At 41.3% G+C, this 16,091-nt stretch overlaps 1 protein-coding gene across 1 annotated transcript in view; it reads right to left on the minus strand.

The window, feature by feature from the left end:
* NINL (ninein like) overlaps positions 1-16,091 on the minus strand; it is a 114,004-nt gene that overhangs the window by 62,782 nt on the left and 35,131 nt on the right. The window contains exons 2-3 of the mRNA XM_020281782.2: positions 12,939-13,132; positions 1,258-1,354 (exon numbers count right to left, since the gene is read on the minus strand). Of these exons, the coding sequence (XP_020137371.2) occupies positions 1,258-1,354; positions 12,939-13,121 (280 nt within the window). The 5' untranslated portion in view covers positions 13,122-13,132. The remainder of the gene's footprint in view (positions 1-1,257; positions 1,355-12,938; positions 13,133-16,091) is intronic.

Below are 16,091 nucleotides of genomic sequence, written 5' to 3' on the forward strand. Positions count from 1 at the left end.
ATGACATCAGTGGGGCCAGGCTGTCACCTTCTTAAGGCACTTTGCTTAAACTCTATCACATTCCAAGCTCCTGTGCAAGTGGCCCCCTCCACATCTTAAACAAGGAGAGTGAGAGACAGCAATTGGCAACTCACCCAAGGTCATGCAAATGGCTGTTGGCGGCTGCCTGGCTCTGACCCCAGGCGGTCTCCTCCCACTCCAGGGCTCTACTGCTGTGCCCTGTGTCTCCAGGGGGGAGCGGGGCTGCCGAGCACCAGAACCCAGCAGGGTGGGCCCAGGGCTTCAAGCTGCAAAGCCGGGACTCAAATCCTGGCCACCACATACTAACTGTGGGATCACAGAGAAATGTCTTCTCGCCTTGGGCCTGTTTCCTCATCTGAATAACGGGTATGATAATTAATGCCACAGGATTTCCATGAGGGCTAAATGGAATCTCCACACGACACACGTGAAGCTCAATGCCCGGCACACAGAGGAGCTCCGTGTGAGCCCGTGTCCCTTCCCACCTTCCCCTCCTTGGCCCCAGCCTCTGGACCCTGTCACCCCACCCCAGGCAGCCCCTCCTGACCAGGGTCCCCGGGGCAGCGGCCTCTTCAGCGCGCTAAGAGACAGCACAGACAGGGCGGCGCCGGGCACTGCACGTCGCGTCGGACGCGGGGCCCCGCAGGCCACGCGCGCCCAACAAGGCGCGCTGCCGCCACCATCCCGGCTGCACCCCCGCGCAGGCCGCCTCGTGCCCCCTGCCCCACGTGACCGAACTCCGGCCAGCCGGCTCTCCTCAGGACGCCGCTTCCGCTTATTAATGCTATCTCTTGTCCGCCATGCCCCCTTCTGTGACAGGATTCCGATGAGAACAATGGAGCAGCACCACAGCATCCTCTGCGACAAACTAGCTTGTCCTGGCCGCTGGCCAGCCTGCTTTGATGCCCAGGCTGGGAGGGCACCCGAACACCCGCACCGCACCGCGAAGCTCGGAATCTCCCGCTCCTCCACAGCCACGCGCTCACTGGATCTCGCGACAATCCGCGCGGCAGGCACAGCGCGAGTTGTTATAACTAACGCTATTTTACAAATACAGAAACAAAAGAAGAAAATACCCAAGTGTTTTGTCCAAGTCCACATAGCTTAGTAGTGAAAGAAAGTGGAGTTAGAATTTAGTTTTCAAAACTGCTAGATTCTTCCATTAGAATATTATACTCTGCAAAAGGTAACAAATAATGAAAAGAAACTAAAGTAGACAGGAGGAAATCATCTTACCTGTTTCCAAAGTACTACTTTCTTCCTCCGAGGGGCCAACAGCAGCATTTGATGACAACACAGCCACAAAACCTTCCTTAAATTCTTCAAAGTTAACCTGGGTAAATTTAAGCAAAGATAGGACAAAGTTACTCTCAACACGTTACATTTAATACATTTATTCTTTTAGTTTTTCTCAGTTGGAAACATCTTACTGTTGCCTTTTAGAATGGGAATGTTCATTTCATCTTTTCAAATTATTTACTCAAATTTTTTTTAAAACAGAAGAGTAAGGAAAGTGAAAGTAGATCATAACCCACCACCAAATAAACACTATTAACAATTTTATAAATTAAAGAACATAATTAGAAAACAAACAGCACAGAAAAGAGGGATCTAAGGACCATAAAATATTAAACAAAAACCCAACATCTATGCTACCCCCACCCCAAAGGAACAGAACACTGCCAGCACCCCAGAAGTCCCCTCCACCAGGAATCCCTTCCCCATAAATCTCCCGGCTCCTGCTCTGACTTTTATGGTAATAACTTCCTTGTTTTTCTTTTCTTTTCTTTTCTTTTCTTTTCTTTTCTTTTCTTTTCTTTTCTTTTCTTTTCTTCTTTCTTTCTTTCTTTCTTTCTTTCTTTCTTTCTTCCTTCCTTCCTTCCTTCCTTCCTTCCTTCCTTCCTTCCTTCCTTCCTTCCTTCCTTCCTTCTTTCTTTTTCTTTCTTTCTTTCTTTCTTTCTTTCTTTCTTTCTTTCTTTCTTTCTTTCTTTCTTTCTTTCTTTCTTTCTTTCTTTCTTTCTTTCTTTCTTTCTTTCTTTTCCCCACTAGCTTAACTATTGAAGGCAGATTGCAAATGGAAATTAAAGCATGAAACTGGTGTATAGCTCAGGTTACTCTAAAGAATTGAAAAGTATATTTTTGTGTAGTCTGTTCTAGATGATTAACTATGTGAAACAATCATAAAAAATCAGCACTCGAACAAAGGAAATCATTTTAGCAACACGAATTCAAAAAGAAATATTCCAGATGGAAAATTTCTGTATCTACCTTGACTAGCGATTAATATTAAATACATTACAAGGGGGGGGAAAAGCTTATATTTTGAAATAATCAAAATACTAATGAATCTATTACCTATATTGTTTGATCTCTGATATAGCTTATCTTATTCTTGGGAATTAAAGAAAGAAAATATGTAAAGTAGGGATATAATGGCTTAGGTAAAAGATTACTGAACACCATTAAAGGAAGAATTTTTTTAAATTTCATATACTTCTCTATTTAAATCACTAGCATCTCTTCTCAACTAGGCTATGGGCAAAAATCATATTTGTATCTTTTTTAACAAACAGCCTCTAAAATACATTTGACTTAACTTAAAAATCAATGAGACCCACTTTCAGAATTCTTTTTTGTGTCTGGATCACTAACAGGTGTACTCTTGCACAGAAATCAGAGCTAATCTTTGTTTCAATTCTTAGAGCTTTATGGTTGATGTCATTTCTCAACTTAAAAAATTATTTTTTCTGTTGTTCACTCAGAGAAGTTTAAGAATACTCACTTAACAAATAAGTCAATTAATGTTCCCTTTCCGGAGGATGTTTATGTACAGGTATTCTCAGTGGTAGGAAAAGAAAGGAACCACAATTTTTCTAGGTATCCAAAACCAATTTGTCTTGTGTCTTCTTACGAATCTAAGGTATTCTACACACTGTGGCATGTATTCTTACCTGGCTGCTTCTTTGTTTTTATTGTTGTTGTTGTTTACTCAAAGGACTACCAATTTATCAAAGCTGGAAATTTCAGCTATCATGTAGTAGACTTAAATGTACAGAGGCATTAATATGTGTTACATGAACTGTACTAATTTAGGGTAAACGAATGTCTCAATGACAGTCTGAAACTATTCCTTTCAAAACTGAAAAACTGCTGGAAATTTGTTCAAAGAGTGGATCAATAAATATTAATATAATACAAATAATACATTCTTTCCACACGGTCAATGAACAACTGTAGCAGCCCCTCTGATCAACAGTAATGATTGCAAAATTTAAATCTGGTCCCCTCTTGTTTCCAATTGAGAACCTGTTTGAAGATATCCCATCGCTTTTATTAGGACAAGAAAAAAACTCCTTAACAAAGCCTGTAAGGCTTGGGAGACCCTTCATCTCTCCAGCCTCATTTATTTGTGCAGGAAAAACTCCCTCCTGACCTAAGGCTTTCCAATTGTTATTCTTTTCACATGGAATGTCCTTTCCTTAGTTAACTCTTGCAAAGCAGACAAGAAAGGACACTACTAGGCTTAATCAGGAATGAAAAAGGAGAAATTCCAACTGACACTATGGAAATACAAAATATCATCTATGAATACTATAAAAATCTCTATGCACATAAACTTGAAAACATGGAGGAAATGGACAAATTCTTAAAAACACACAGCCTCCTTAGGCTTAATCAGGAAGAAACAGAATTTCTAAACAGACCAATATCAAGTACTGAAATTGAAGCAGCAATAAAAAACCTTCCTAAAAAAAGAGTCCCAGATCAGATGATTTCATGCCCAAATTTTACCAGAACTACAAAGAACTGGTGCCAATCCTGCAGAAATTATTCCATAATATCGAGAAGGAAGGAATTGGCTCCAACACATTTTTTTTTTTTTTTTTTTTTTTTTTTTTGAGACAGAGTCTCGCTTTGTTGTCCAGGCTAGAGTGAGTGCCGTGGCGTCAGCCTAGCTCACAGCAACCTCAAACTCCTGGGCTCGAGTGATCCTACTGCCTCAGCCTCCCAGGTAGCTGGGACTACAGGCATGCGCCACCATGCCCGGCTAATTTTTTATATATATATCAGTTGGCCAATTAATTTCTTTCTATTTATAGTAGAGACGGGGTCTCGCTCTTGCTCAGGCTGGTTTTGAACTCCTGACCTTGAGCAATCCGCCCGCCTCGGCCTCCCAAGAGCTAGGATTACAGGCGTGAGCCACAGCGCCCGGCCGGCTCCAACACATTTTAAGAATCCAACATCACCCTGATACTAAAACCAGGAAATGATTCAACAAAAAAGGAAAACTAGAAACCAATATCCCTTATAAATATAGATATAAAAATCCTCAATAAAATCCTAGCAAGCTGAATTCAGGTGCTTATAAAAAAATAATCCATCATGTCGAAGTGGGCTTCAACTCACAGATGCAGGGATGGTTCAACAAACGCAAACTATAAATGTAATTCACCACATAAATAGAAGTAAAAACAAAGACCATATAATTCTCTCAATAGATGCAGAAAAAGCATTCAACAAAATTCAGCACCCTTTTATGATAAGAACATTTAACAGAATAGGCACAGATGGGACTTACCTAAAAATGATACAAGCTATATATGACAAACCCACAGCCAACATCATACTGAATGGGGAAAAACTGAAAGCATTCCTGCTTAGAACTGGAATCAGACAAGGTTTCCCAATACCACTACTTCTATTCAACATAGTGCTGGAAGTCCTAGCCAGAGCAATCAGACAAGAGAAGGAAATCAAGGGCATCCAAATGAGGGCAGAAAAGGTGAAACTATGGCTCGTCGCTGACAACATGATCTTATATCTAGAAAACCCAAACATTCTGCCATGAGAATACTAGAATTGATAAACAAATTCAGCAAAGTCTCAGGTTACAAAAGCAAGTACAGAAATCAGTAGCATTTCTATACACCAACAGTCAAAACTGAGAACCAAATCAAAGACTCAATACCCTTCACAATAGCAACAAAGAAAATAAAATACTTAGGAATATATTTAACAAAGGAGGTGAAAGACTTCCACAGGGAGAACTATGAAACACTGAGGAAAGAAATAGCAGAGGAAATAAACAAGTGGAAAACCATACCATGCTCATGCTTGGAAGAATCAACATTGTTAAAATGTCTATACTACCCAAAGTGATATAAAGATTCAATGCAATCCCTACTAAAATGCCAACATCATTTTTCACAGATCTAGGTAAAATAATTCTACATTTCATATGGAACCAGAGAAGACCCAGTATAACCAAAGCAGGATCGCTTGAGCCCAGGAGTTTGAGGTTGCTGTGAGCTAGGCTGACGCCATGGCACTCACTCTAGCCTGGGTGACAAAGCGAGACTCTGTCTCAAAAAAAAAAGTGGGCAAAGGACATGAACAGAAACTTTTCAAAAGAAGACAAACTAATGGCCAACGAACATGAAAAAATGCTCAACATCTCTAATCATCAGGGAAATGCCAATCAGAACTACAATGAGAGGCCAGGCGCAGTGACTCATGCCTATAATCCTAGCATTCTGGGAGGCTAAGGCGGGAGGATTGCTCAAGGTCAGGAGGTCAAAACCAGCCTGAGCAAGAGCCCCAATCTCTACTAAAAATAGAAAAAAATTAGCCAAACAACTAAAAATAGAAAAAATTAGCTGGGCTTGGTGGCGTGTGCCTGTAGTCCAAGATATATCCAGGAGGCTGAGGCAGGAAGATCGCTTGAGCCCATGAGTTGGAGGTTGCTGTGAGCTAGGCTGACGCCACGGCACTCTAGCCCAGGCAAGAGAGTGAGACTCTGTCTTAATAAAAAAAAAAAGCCTACAATGAGATACCACTTAACCTCAGTGAGAATGCCTTTTATCAAAACATCCCAAAACAACAAATGTTGGTGTGGATGCGTAGAGATAGGAACACTTATACACTGCTGGTGGGACTGCAAACTAGTACAATCTCTATCGAAAGTAGTATGGAGATGCCTCAAAGAGGTAAAAGTAGAACTCCCATATGATCCAGCAGTCCAGTTATTAGGCATCTACCCAAAGGAACAAAAGACATTCTATAAAAAAGACATCTGTACTCCAGTGTTTATGGCAGCACAATTCACAACTGCAAAGATATGGAAACAACTTAAGAGCCCGTTAATACATGAGTGGATTAATAAAATGTGGTATATGTATACCATGGAGTACTACTCAGCCACAAAAAACAATGGTGAACTAACACCTCTTGCATTATCCTGGCTAGAACTAGAGCCCATTCTACTAAGTGAAGTATTATGGGAATAGAAAAACAAACACCACATGTGCTCACCAGCACACTGGTATTAACTGATCAACATTTATGTGCAGGCCGGGCGCTGTGGCTCACGCCTGTAATCCTAGCTCTTGGGAGGCCGAGGCGGGCGGATTGCTCAAGGTCAGGAGTTCGAAACCAGCCTGAGCAAGAGCGAGACCCCGTCTCTACTATAAATAGAAAGAAATTAATTGGCCAACTGATATATATATATAAAAAAAAAAATTAGCCGAGCATGGTGGCGCATGCCTGTAGTCCCAGCTACCCGGGAGGCTGAGGCAGGAGGATCACTCGAGCCCAGGAGTCTGAGGTTGCTGTGAGCTAGGCTGACGCCACGGCACTCACTCTAGCCTGGGCAACAAAGTGAGACTCTGTCTCAAAAAAAAAAAAAAAAAAAAACATTTATGTGCACACATAGTAGTAACATTTATCCAATGTCAGGCAGGTGGGAGGGAGAAGGGGGGTGGGTATATTCACACTTAATTGGTGCAGTACACATTGTCTGGGGGATAGACATGCTTACAGCTCTGACTCAGGCAGGGCCAAGGCAATATATGTAACCAAAACATTTGTACTCCCGTAACATGCTGAAATTAAAAATAAATAAATAATTTTTAAAAACATGCATCCTTAGTTTATCAAAATCCACTATTAATCACTGCTTTTACCATCTACTATGACAATACTTAAGCTTGTGTAATATTTTAAGTCCACTTACCATACTGCTGAATTTTATGCCTTTTTATCAAGTATTTTAAACTCTCACAAAATATTATTTTTTATTTTATATCGTTAATGTTCATTTAGAATTATCTACATCTTTACCACTTTTCATTTCTTCTTGCATTTCTGACCTTCCATCTGGAATAATTTTCCATCTATTTAAAGTACAGCTATACCTCAGTATGCTTGGGGGATTGTTTCTAATCATTAACTCCAGGAATACTCAACTCCCACAGTCAGCCCTGCAGAACCCACCCATACGTAAAGTCAGCCCTCCATATATGCAGGTTTCTCACCCTTAGAATACTGTATTTGGTTGAAAAGAAGCCATGTATAAGTGGAACTGCACAGTTCAAAGCATGTTCATCAAGAGTCAACTATATCCTTTAGAATTTCATTTTTCTTGATTATGATGTTGCCAAATTCTTCTAGTTTTCTCAGATGTTTGTATTTCACCTTTATGCATTTTTTGGCATAAAAATAATCTATACCTTATACTTTATTCTTTTAGAATAGTAGAAATGACTGATGTTCATTTACACAGAATGGACAAATTGTGATATAGGTATAGTCATACAATGACATGAATGAAAATGGAAAAAGAACAAACCACTGAACATCATGAATGAATCTCAAGAAACAAAATAATGAGTAAAAGAAAGCAGAGAGTCTGTACTTAGTATATACTGTATATTTCCATATATATATACCGTTCAGAAATAGGCAAACAAACCTGTGGTGTTAATATTAGGATAGTAGTTAACCTTTTGGTGGTAGAGGAACCAAAAAGAACACGAGGCAGGATTTAGGGTAATGGTTACACAGGTGTGCTCAGTTTGGAATATTCACTGAGCTGTACACTCTGGTATGTGCTCTTTTCTCTTGGTATGACTCAAATTCACACAGAAAGAAGTCAACAGAAGGGCTATCATGTAAGTAAATATATCACCAGTAAGTGTTAGAGAAGCAAGTTTGGGGCTGTTAAGTCCAAGCATGCTTCCCAAATCTGGCCAAGAGGTTGTATGAGCACATCTCTGTTGCTGCCATTGAGTACAAAATGTTGCTGTTTGTTTGCAGACACCTCTCCCTGGGGCACATGTGTACCACTACCTGACATTAGACTATATCTGCAAATAAAATGTGAGCTCACTGCGGGCAAACAGCACGTACGCAACAGATATTTATTGGATGTGGTTGCTTGTATATATCCTTTCATTGCTGAGCAGAACTTTCCTTCTCACAGATGCATTCTTCCACTTTGATTCTTGAAGGATTATTTTTGCTGGGTATGAAATTCAGGTTGGCAGTTATTTCTTCCTAGCACACTGGAGATATCTTTCCACTGTCTCCTAGCTTCCACTGCTGCACTGGAGAAGACAGTTGCCAATCTATGGCTCACTCTTAGGATATGTCGATACCTCTTTTCTCTGGCTTTAAATTATTAAACTTTACATTTTGAGATAATTACAGATTCATATGCAGCTGTAAGAAAAAATGCAAAGAGATCCTCTGTACCCATCTATTGCTGCTTTTAAGATGTTCTGTCTTTGTTTTCCTTCATTTTCACAATAATATGGCCAGGTGTGCACTTCTTTTTATTTATCCTGCTTGGAATTCCATGGGCTTTTAGAATCCCAGGAAGTATGATTCATCTGTTCTAAAAAACTTTTTAGCTATTATCTCTTCACATAATGCCCCTCTTCACTCACTCCTTTCCTCCTAGGACTCCAGTGAAAGGGACACTGGGCCTTCTGGCTCCATCATTCCTACTGCTTCCTTTTATATCTTCATGCTGCATTCTGGATGATTCCAGTTAATGAATGCTCTCTCTTCACCTGTGTCTAATCTGCTGGTGAATGCTTTCATTTAGTTTTTAACTTTGCTCATCAAACTTTTCCATTCTAGAAGTTTTATTTGCTTTGTTGTTCAGATTTCATGTATCACTTTTTAGAGTTCCCTGTTTCCTGTAGATATTTCTGAGTTTTTTTTTTTTTTTTGAGACAGAGTCTCGCTTTCTTGCCTAGGCTAGAGTGCTGTGGCGTCAGCCTAGCTCACAGCAACCTCAAACTCCTGGGCTCAAGCGATCCTGCTGCCTCAGCCTCCCGCGTAGCTGGGACTACAAGCATGAGCCACCATGCCCGGCTGATTTTTATATTATATATATTAGTTGGCCAATTAATTTCTTTCTATTTTTATGGTAGAGACGGGGTCTCGCTCAGGCTGGTTTTGAACTCCTGACCTTGAGCAATCCGCCCGCCTCAGCCTCCCAGAGTGCTATTTCTGAGTTTTAAAAAAAAAATCTCTTCTAACATAGTAGCCATAGTTGTTTTACATTTTGTGCCCAATAATTCGAATATCTCACATCTTTGTAGGTCTGCTTCCATGGCCTGCTGTTTCTACTGGTTCTTACTCATCCTACCTTGTTGTGTGCCTAGTTATCCCTGAATGTATGCTGGCCATTGTCTTTGGCTATTATTTAGGAATAATTTCATATCTGGGATGATGAGGCACTTTCATCAAGACTGGAATTTTGTTTGTTTTTGCCAGGTGCCAGAAGGTACTATCAAAGCAGGATCACCTTAACCTAGTGCAAAGTTTGATGTTATCTAGAATACTGAGAGGGCATAAGACCAGACCACAGGGTAGTATAATGGCTAACCTACTTGCAGTTCACCTTTGCCCTACAGGTATTAACCTTCAGGATTTTTTTTTTTTTTTTTTTTTTTTGAGATAGTCTTGCGCTCTGTTGTCTGAAGTAGAGTGCAGTGGCGTCATAATAGCTCACTGCAACCTCAAACTCCTGGGCTCAAGCAATCCCCCTCCATCAGCTTCCGAACTGGCTGGGACTATAGGTGCACCACCACATCTGGCTAATTTTTAAATTTTTTGTAGAGACAGGGTCTTGTTTTTGCTCGGGCTGGTCTCAAATTCCTGGCCTCAAGTGATCCTCCCACCTCAGCCTTCCAAAGTGCTAGTATTACAGGTGTGAGCTACCATGCCCAGCCTGTATTCTCAATAACACTATGTTAAGAATCTTTTTTTTTTTTTGACAGAATTCTTTCCCTGCCCAAATTTAAAATACTCGAGGTTTAAGATCCTCCCACTGGTTTAAAACACCAAACAAACAAACAAAAAAAAACCCAAGATGACATAAAATAGGCATGGAAATTTCTCACCAAAGTCACAGGAATTTTAGGCCATATTAACTTTCTGGCTTTGAAAGCAAACCTTGACAAAGTATCTTCAACAGAAAATAGGAATAAAAAGTAAGCATCAAAAAAATTACCTTGTTAATTCAAACACTATAATATTGCTTTATTTTTAAATTAGATTCTGTATCAATGACTAACATCTATGCAGCATCCTATATGTTAGTTACTACAAGGAAACTAGATACATGGTATCTGAATTGAAAGGTCAATTCATTCTGGATAAAAGATTTACCTAGGTTTTCTTTGAGACTCCCTGAAATCTCCATTATTTGCTTTTTGTGGTGGAAAATGGGGACAACTGTATGGATATTACTGGCTTCCCCTAAGAATTCTGCAACATGTTCCACCTACACAAGGGCTGTGTGAGGTCTACCCTGTCTGTAGGAGGAAGCAGAAGAGCAGTAACAGTCTGAACAGAGAAGTCACCCACTGTGGCTCACCATCACAGAGGAGACAGGACAAACTGAGGGGTGGGAGAGACAAGTGCTGGGTACCCCATGATGCCAGCTGGTGAGGGTACTGCTCTCAAAATGTCACAGAGAAAGAAGAAAGGGTAATGTCAGGTCAGATTCAAGAGCACTAATACAAACAAAGCTGCTTCTTAATTTATCCAACATCTGATCTACTTTTAGGGTACAGAAAATCATGGCTACAAGAGGGAACAGAGTTGGGACAAACGGAAGGACGACAGATGGACACACATGCAGCTCTGCCAAGAAGTGTGAATCAGAAAAGGCCGAGCTCCTGTTGTATCTTTCCTTCTAACTTCCCTCCCCACGAATGTGGTAGGAGAAACTTCCAGCTTCCTAGAAGGAATTCCACCTCAGAGGAACCGCTTTACAAGATGTGTGTGACACGACTAAAGTCAGAAATTTCAAGCAACCCAAGCTGATTCTTCTCCTTGCTGATGTTCAAACACTGACCATTTTTTCCTCATCACTGGATGTTTCTAAATCTTACACCATTCCTGCACATACAAAGCATAATGTGAAGAAAGTTGGAATGATACGGTTTATCTGATCAGCAGAGCCTGCAATCTGAATCTGGGACCAGAAGTTATTCTTTTGTTTTTGAATTTTCTAAACTGTCAAAAAATATCAAGAAAATATTCATTTTCACTGTAGTTAGCAAAAAAAAAAAAAATAATAAGAAAACTGGATCATCTATTTATACTGCTGAAATAACTAAAGTGCTGATTTTTCACAAACGTGCCTTTTGTTCATCTAGGTCCCAAATACGATTCCAGGTGTTATCAAGGGAGGCTAGAACATTGTCCAAAACCCGTTTGCTTCTTAAATCCTTTTAAAAGAAAAAAAGGCAAGAATAGAATAAAAAGTCAGAGAAAGGACATAGTCTGTTTAACTGAGGCAAAGTTCTTCATGAGGGAGTGACAGCACCTTGCTCACAGGGCAGAGCAGGTTTCTTCGGGGAAGTACTAATAACAAGAGGTAGGATTCACCTGGACTCTATCCTAGGCCAGCAGTGGGTGTTTTTTGTTTTTCTCTTTTTGTTTTAGTCCAAGGGCCAGTTTAGGAAAATTTACTGGCTGGGATTCTTTTTTTGCCATTCGAAATAAAAATAGTTTTATTGAGTCCTGTGGAAAAAATGTTCTTCCTTCAAAGTTAAGATGACCAACAAGATAACAGGCACTGTTTTTAGCACTAAAATATTTAACATCTGGGTATATTTAGGAAGTAGGAATGAGGGGAGGTACTTTTTAGTGCTTTGATCATCAAAGCAAGTTGCAGGCTAGGACCTGGATCACCATTCTGGATAACTTTAACCTTCTGAGAGAAAAGAATTCTCCAAGTTCACATTGTCTTTCTTTTCTTCTTCTTCTTTTATTTATTTATTTATTTTTATTTATTTTTTTTTGTGAGACCGGGTCTTGCTCTGTCACCCAGGCTAGAATATAGTGGCATCATTATAGCTCAATGCAGCCTCAAAACTCCTGGGCTCAAGCAGTCTTCCTGCTTCAGCTTTCTGAGTAGCTGGGACCACAGGCACGCACCACCACACCTGGCTAATCACTTCTATTTTTGGTAGAGATGAGGTCTTGCTCTTGCTCAGGCTGGTATTGAACTTCTAGCCTCAAGGGATCCTCCTGCCTCAGCCTCCCAGAGTGCTAAGATTACAGGTGTGAGTGTCCACACCCAGCCCAAATTCACATTTCCTATCTGGCCTAGATGAAATTATGGGACATCTCTAAGTGTGAATATCCTTTGTTCTTGTGACAGTACTTTGCCACTGTTTGGTCCAACTGCTAGATAAAGTTCAAGCTGTGACATTTTATAAGTCAATCTGCCTTTGAGGTACTTTGAGGCTATCTCTGAACAGTTACCAGCATGAGCTGCTCACAGACCCAAACTGTATGGCCGTGGTACACCACACACCACCCATCCATATCAAACCTCCTCCCCATCCTACCCCGCAGGACAAACTGCTCAAACATCCTTCTGGAAAAACAAAACAAAACAAAAACCTCTGGAAGTTACTATGCTAAAAAAAGCAATGTTAAGGAAACTCTTTCTACAGGGTAGGATTTCCACAGAGGGGAAACACTATTCCACTTCCTAATAACTTTCCTTTGACAAATATCTTTTACTCAGCTGGTATTTATCAAACACCCATAATAGCCAACTACAGAACTCTGTGCTTTTCTTTCTAAGAATGCAGCCCAATACCCACCCTGGCGAAGTGGTCATTTCCAAGAAGAGTCTGTAGGAGGGCGGGCAGCTGCTTCTCCAGGTGAAGCTTGAGGCAGAGCTGGGTCAGTTCCTCACGGTCCAGAAAGCCAGTCCCTGTGGTGTCACAGCTGCTGTAGACTTCCCTGAGCTGCGAGACGTAGTGGCTCTCTTCTTCTTCGTCCATCCCATCGCAGGCTGCCCTCACCAGGGGAAAAAGAAAAACATCAGCACCCTTTCTTCACCACCTCTCCCTCATTCCCACACTGTGAAATGGGTACAGGCCTGGACACGGGCAGGAGCCGGTGAGCGGAGAAGGCCCCAGGAGCCTGCCCGGTCGTGGGTGGGAGGAATCAGCTCTACCCTTGCAGGAGAGGCCAAAGCAGGTGAACAGGGAGCAAGGGTAGAAAGACTGGCCCTTCAGTCACTGGTCACAAGAACCGGAATTTCTCTGTTGTGTAAAAAGCATTTATTGTAGAATAATTTGAAAATAGAGATAAGCATAAAGAGAAGTAAGACCATTCAAAATTCCACCACTGCTAGGCATGATGATGGTGGCTCACACCTGTAATCCCAGCACTTTGGGAGGCTGAGGCAGGAGGATCACTTGAGCCCAGGAATTTGAGATAAGCCTGGGCAACATGGCAAGACCCTGTCTCTATAAAAAATTTTTAAAAATTAGTTGGGCATGATGGTGCGTGCCTGCGGTCCCAGCTACTGGGCTGTGGGGGGATAGTTTGAGGCAAGAGGACTACTTGAGCCCAGGAGTTTGAGGCTGTAGTGAGCTATCACCGTGCCACTGCACTACAGCTGGGTGACAGAGCAAAACCCTGTCTCTGAAATAAATAAGTAAATGAAATACACAGAGAGTGTTAATAAACACATCACAAAAGAAAAAATATATACATGGTTAATAACCATCTAAAAATGCTCAAATTAAAACAAACAGATACTATTTGTGACTGTCAAATTATCTAGACTGAAATGCTTCGACGCTGAGGCTACGGTAAGAAGGGAAATCTCACACATTGCTAGAGGAAGGGACAATTGGCAAACGTTTTTGGAAGGGACTCTGTTTATACATTGACACCCTTAAAACATTCTTACTATCTCACCTAGTTATTACACTCACATGAAATTCCTTATAGAAATGTCTTGTAATTAAGAAAACAGAGCCAGAGACAAAGATATGAGCTCATCAGAATTTATAGGACAGGGAAAAAAATAACCTAAAATATCTAATAAAAGATGAAAGTTTGACAAGTTATAGTGTATTTATATGACAGAAAGTATTGAAAATCATATTTCTGGAGAATATTTAATAGCATGGGAAGGGTAGTAGGATAAAAATAAGAAAAAAACTGTTTATAATAATAGCTAATATACTTATTGGTCACTTTACATATAAAGCTTCATTTATGCCTTATAAAAATTCTATCAAGGAGCTTCTGCAACTTTCTGAAGGAAAATACATTCAAAAAAGGGAATAAAATGGGGAAAAAAACCCACTAAAATAGTAAAAGATATTTTCATGGCATTATACATTTATATTTCCTATTTTATATATTTTTATATATCTAAAGAATTTTGTAACAAGTAGAACACTTTCATAACCAGAAAAATGTTACTAAAACATGAAAAGCATTAGGTCCTAAAGATTTTAGGATTAATCATACCAAACCACCAATACTGGATCATTCTGACCTACAAACATGGCAATTTTATACAGTTTGGCCTATTATATGGTTCAGGCACAAGAACTAAAGAACAATTCTAGAAAAGAAAAAAATATAAGGAAATAAAAACATGGAAAGTCAATTAAGCTCATTAATAATCAAATAATTCATAAATATGAGACAATGTAAGGCCCAGCACAACAAATGCCAATCTGATACAGATATCATTTTAGTACGGCAGGTGGTGTTTACCCGCCATTGCCCACAGGCAGCAGGGAGGTCACAGTTGGAAGAGGAACATATGCAGGCCCCTCTACATTTGGGGTAGTCAGGAGGTCCCAGCCATACTACCCGGGACCACAGATTCACATTTTTGAGGCTAGACTGGGATTTGCAGAAGACAGGAGGAGCTTTGGTTCCCCTACAACTGGAGTAAGATGAACTACAGAAGCATCTGCCAGCAGGGCCAGCGTTCTGGAAAGAGCAGCAGCATCCTTGGGCCCTGTCCACGTGGGCTCACAGAACAGTGCTCAGTGCACCCAAAATGAGTCCATGGGGCAAGACTACACAGAAAACCGACCTTGCTAATAAAACACAAACAGGTTCTGAAAACAGGGATTCCCTCCATCCCCCTCTTCAGGAGGCTGGGGCCAAGGGCACAGGTGCGGGTGGGCAGAGCACAAGGGCCACCTCTGTGTCTGGCCAGGTAGGCACAGACTTTTCCATACTCTCCACCAACACACCAGGTTATGGCACAGTCTCTAAGGAACCTCTTTCAAGAGGGCAAACATCTTCCTGGGAGGAGGAGGGGCACATCACATACAGAGGACCCTGTCAGTGGGTCCCACAGGGCCCTGAGGGGGTAGGAGGAGACCATCTGCTCTAGTCTGAATATATCCCCCAAAATTCATGTTGAAACTCTGTCCCTATTGTAGTGGCATTGAGAGGCGGTGCTTTTGGGGGAGAGATTAACTGACAAGGGCTCTACCTCATGTGTGGATTACCGCCTTATAAAAGGGCTGGCGCAAACTAGCTCAGGCCTTTGCCCCTTCTACCTCCCACCACATGAGGACACAGCAATATGCACCACCTCAGGAGCACAGACCAGGCCCTCAGCAGATGCCAGGCCTGCTGGCTCCTTGATCTTGGACTTCCCATCCTTCAGAACTGTGAGAAATGTAATAAATTCCTGTTCTTTATTGTCCAGTCGCAGGTATTTTGTTATAGCAGCACAAATGGACTAAGACACCATCTAAGGATGCAAGCCCTGGGAGGAGGAGTTCCCAAGACCAGGTGGGAGTGACAACTACAGTCCTCACAAGCCCACAGCCCACCTGGCCCTCTTGCCCACCAGGTGGACGGGTACCAAGGGCGGGCCCTAGCGGCACCCCAACATTCTCAGGGCCCACCTCAGTGCAGAAGGCTTGATGTGCACCCTTCAAATTCTCCAAATGCCAAAAATGTCTTGGATTTACATTTTT

This window comes from Microcebus murinus, chromosome 16, assembly GCF_040939455.1.
Source record: "Microcebus murinus isolate Inina chromosome 16, M.murinus_Inina_mat1.0, whole genome shotgun sequence".
NCBI classification, from domain to species: Eukaryota; Metazoa; Chordata; class Mammalia; order Primates; family Cheirogaleidae; genus Microcebus; species Microcebus murinus.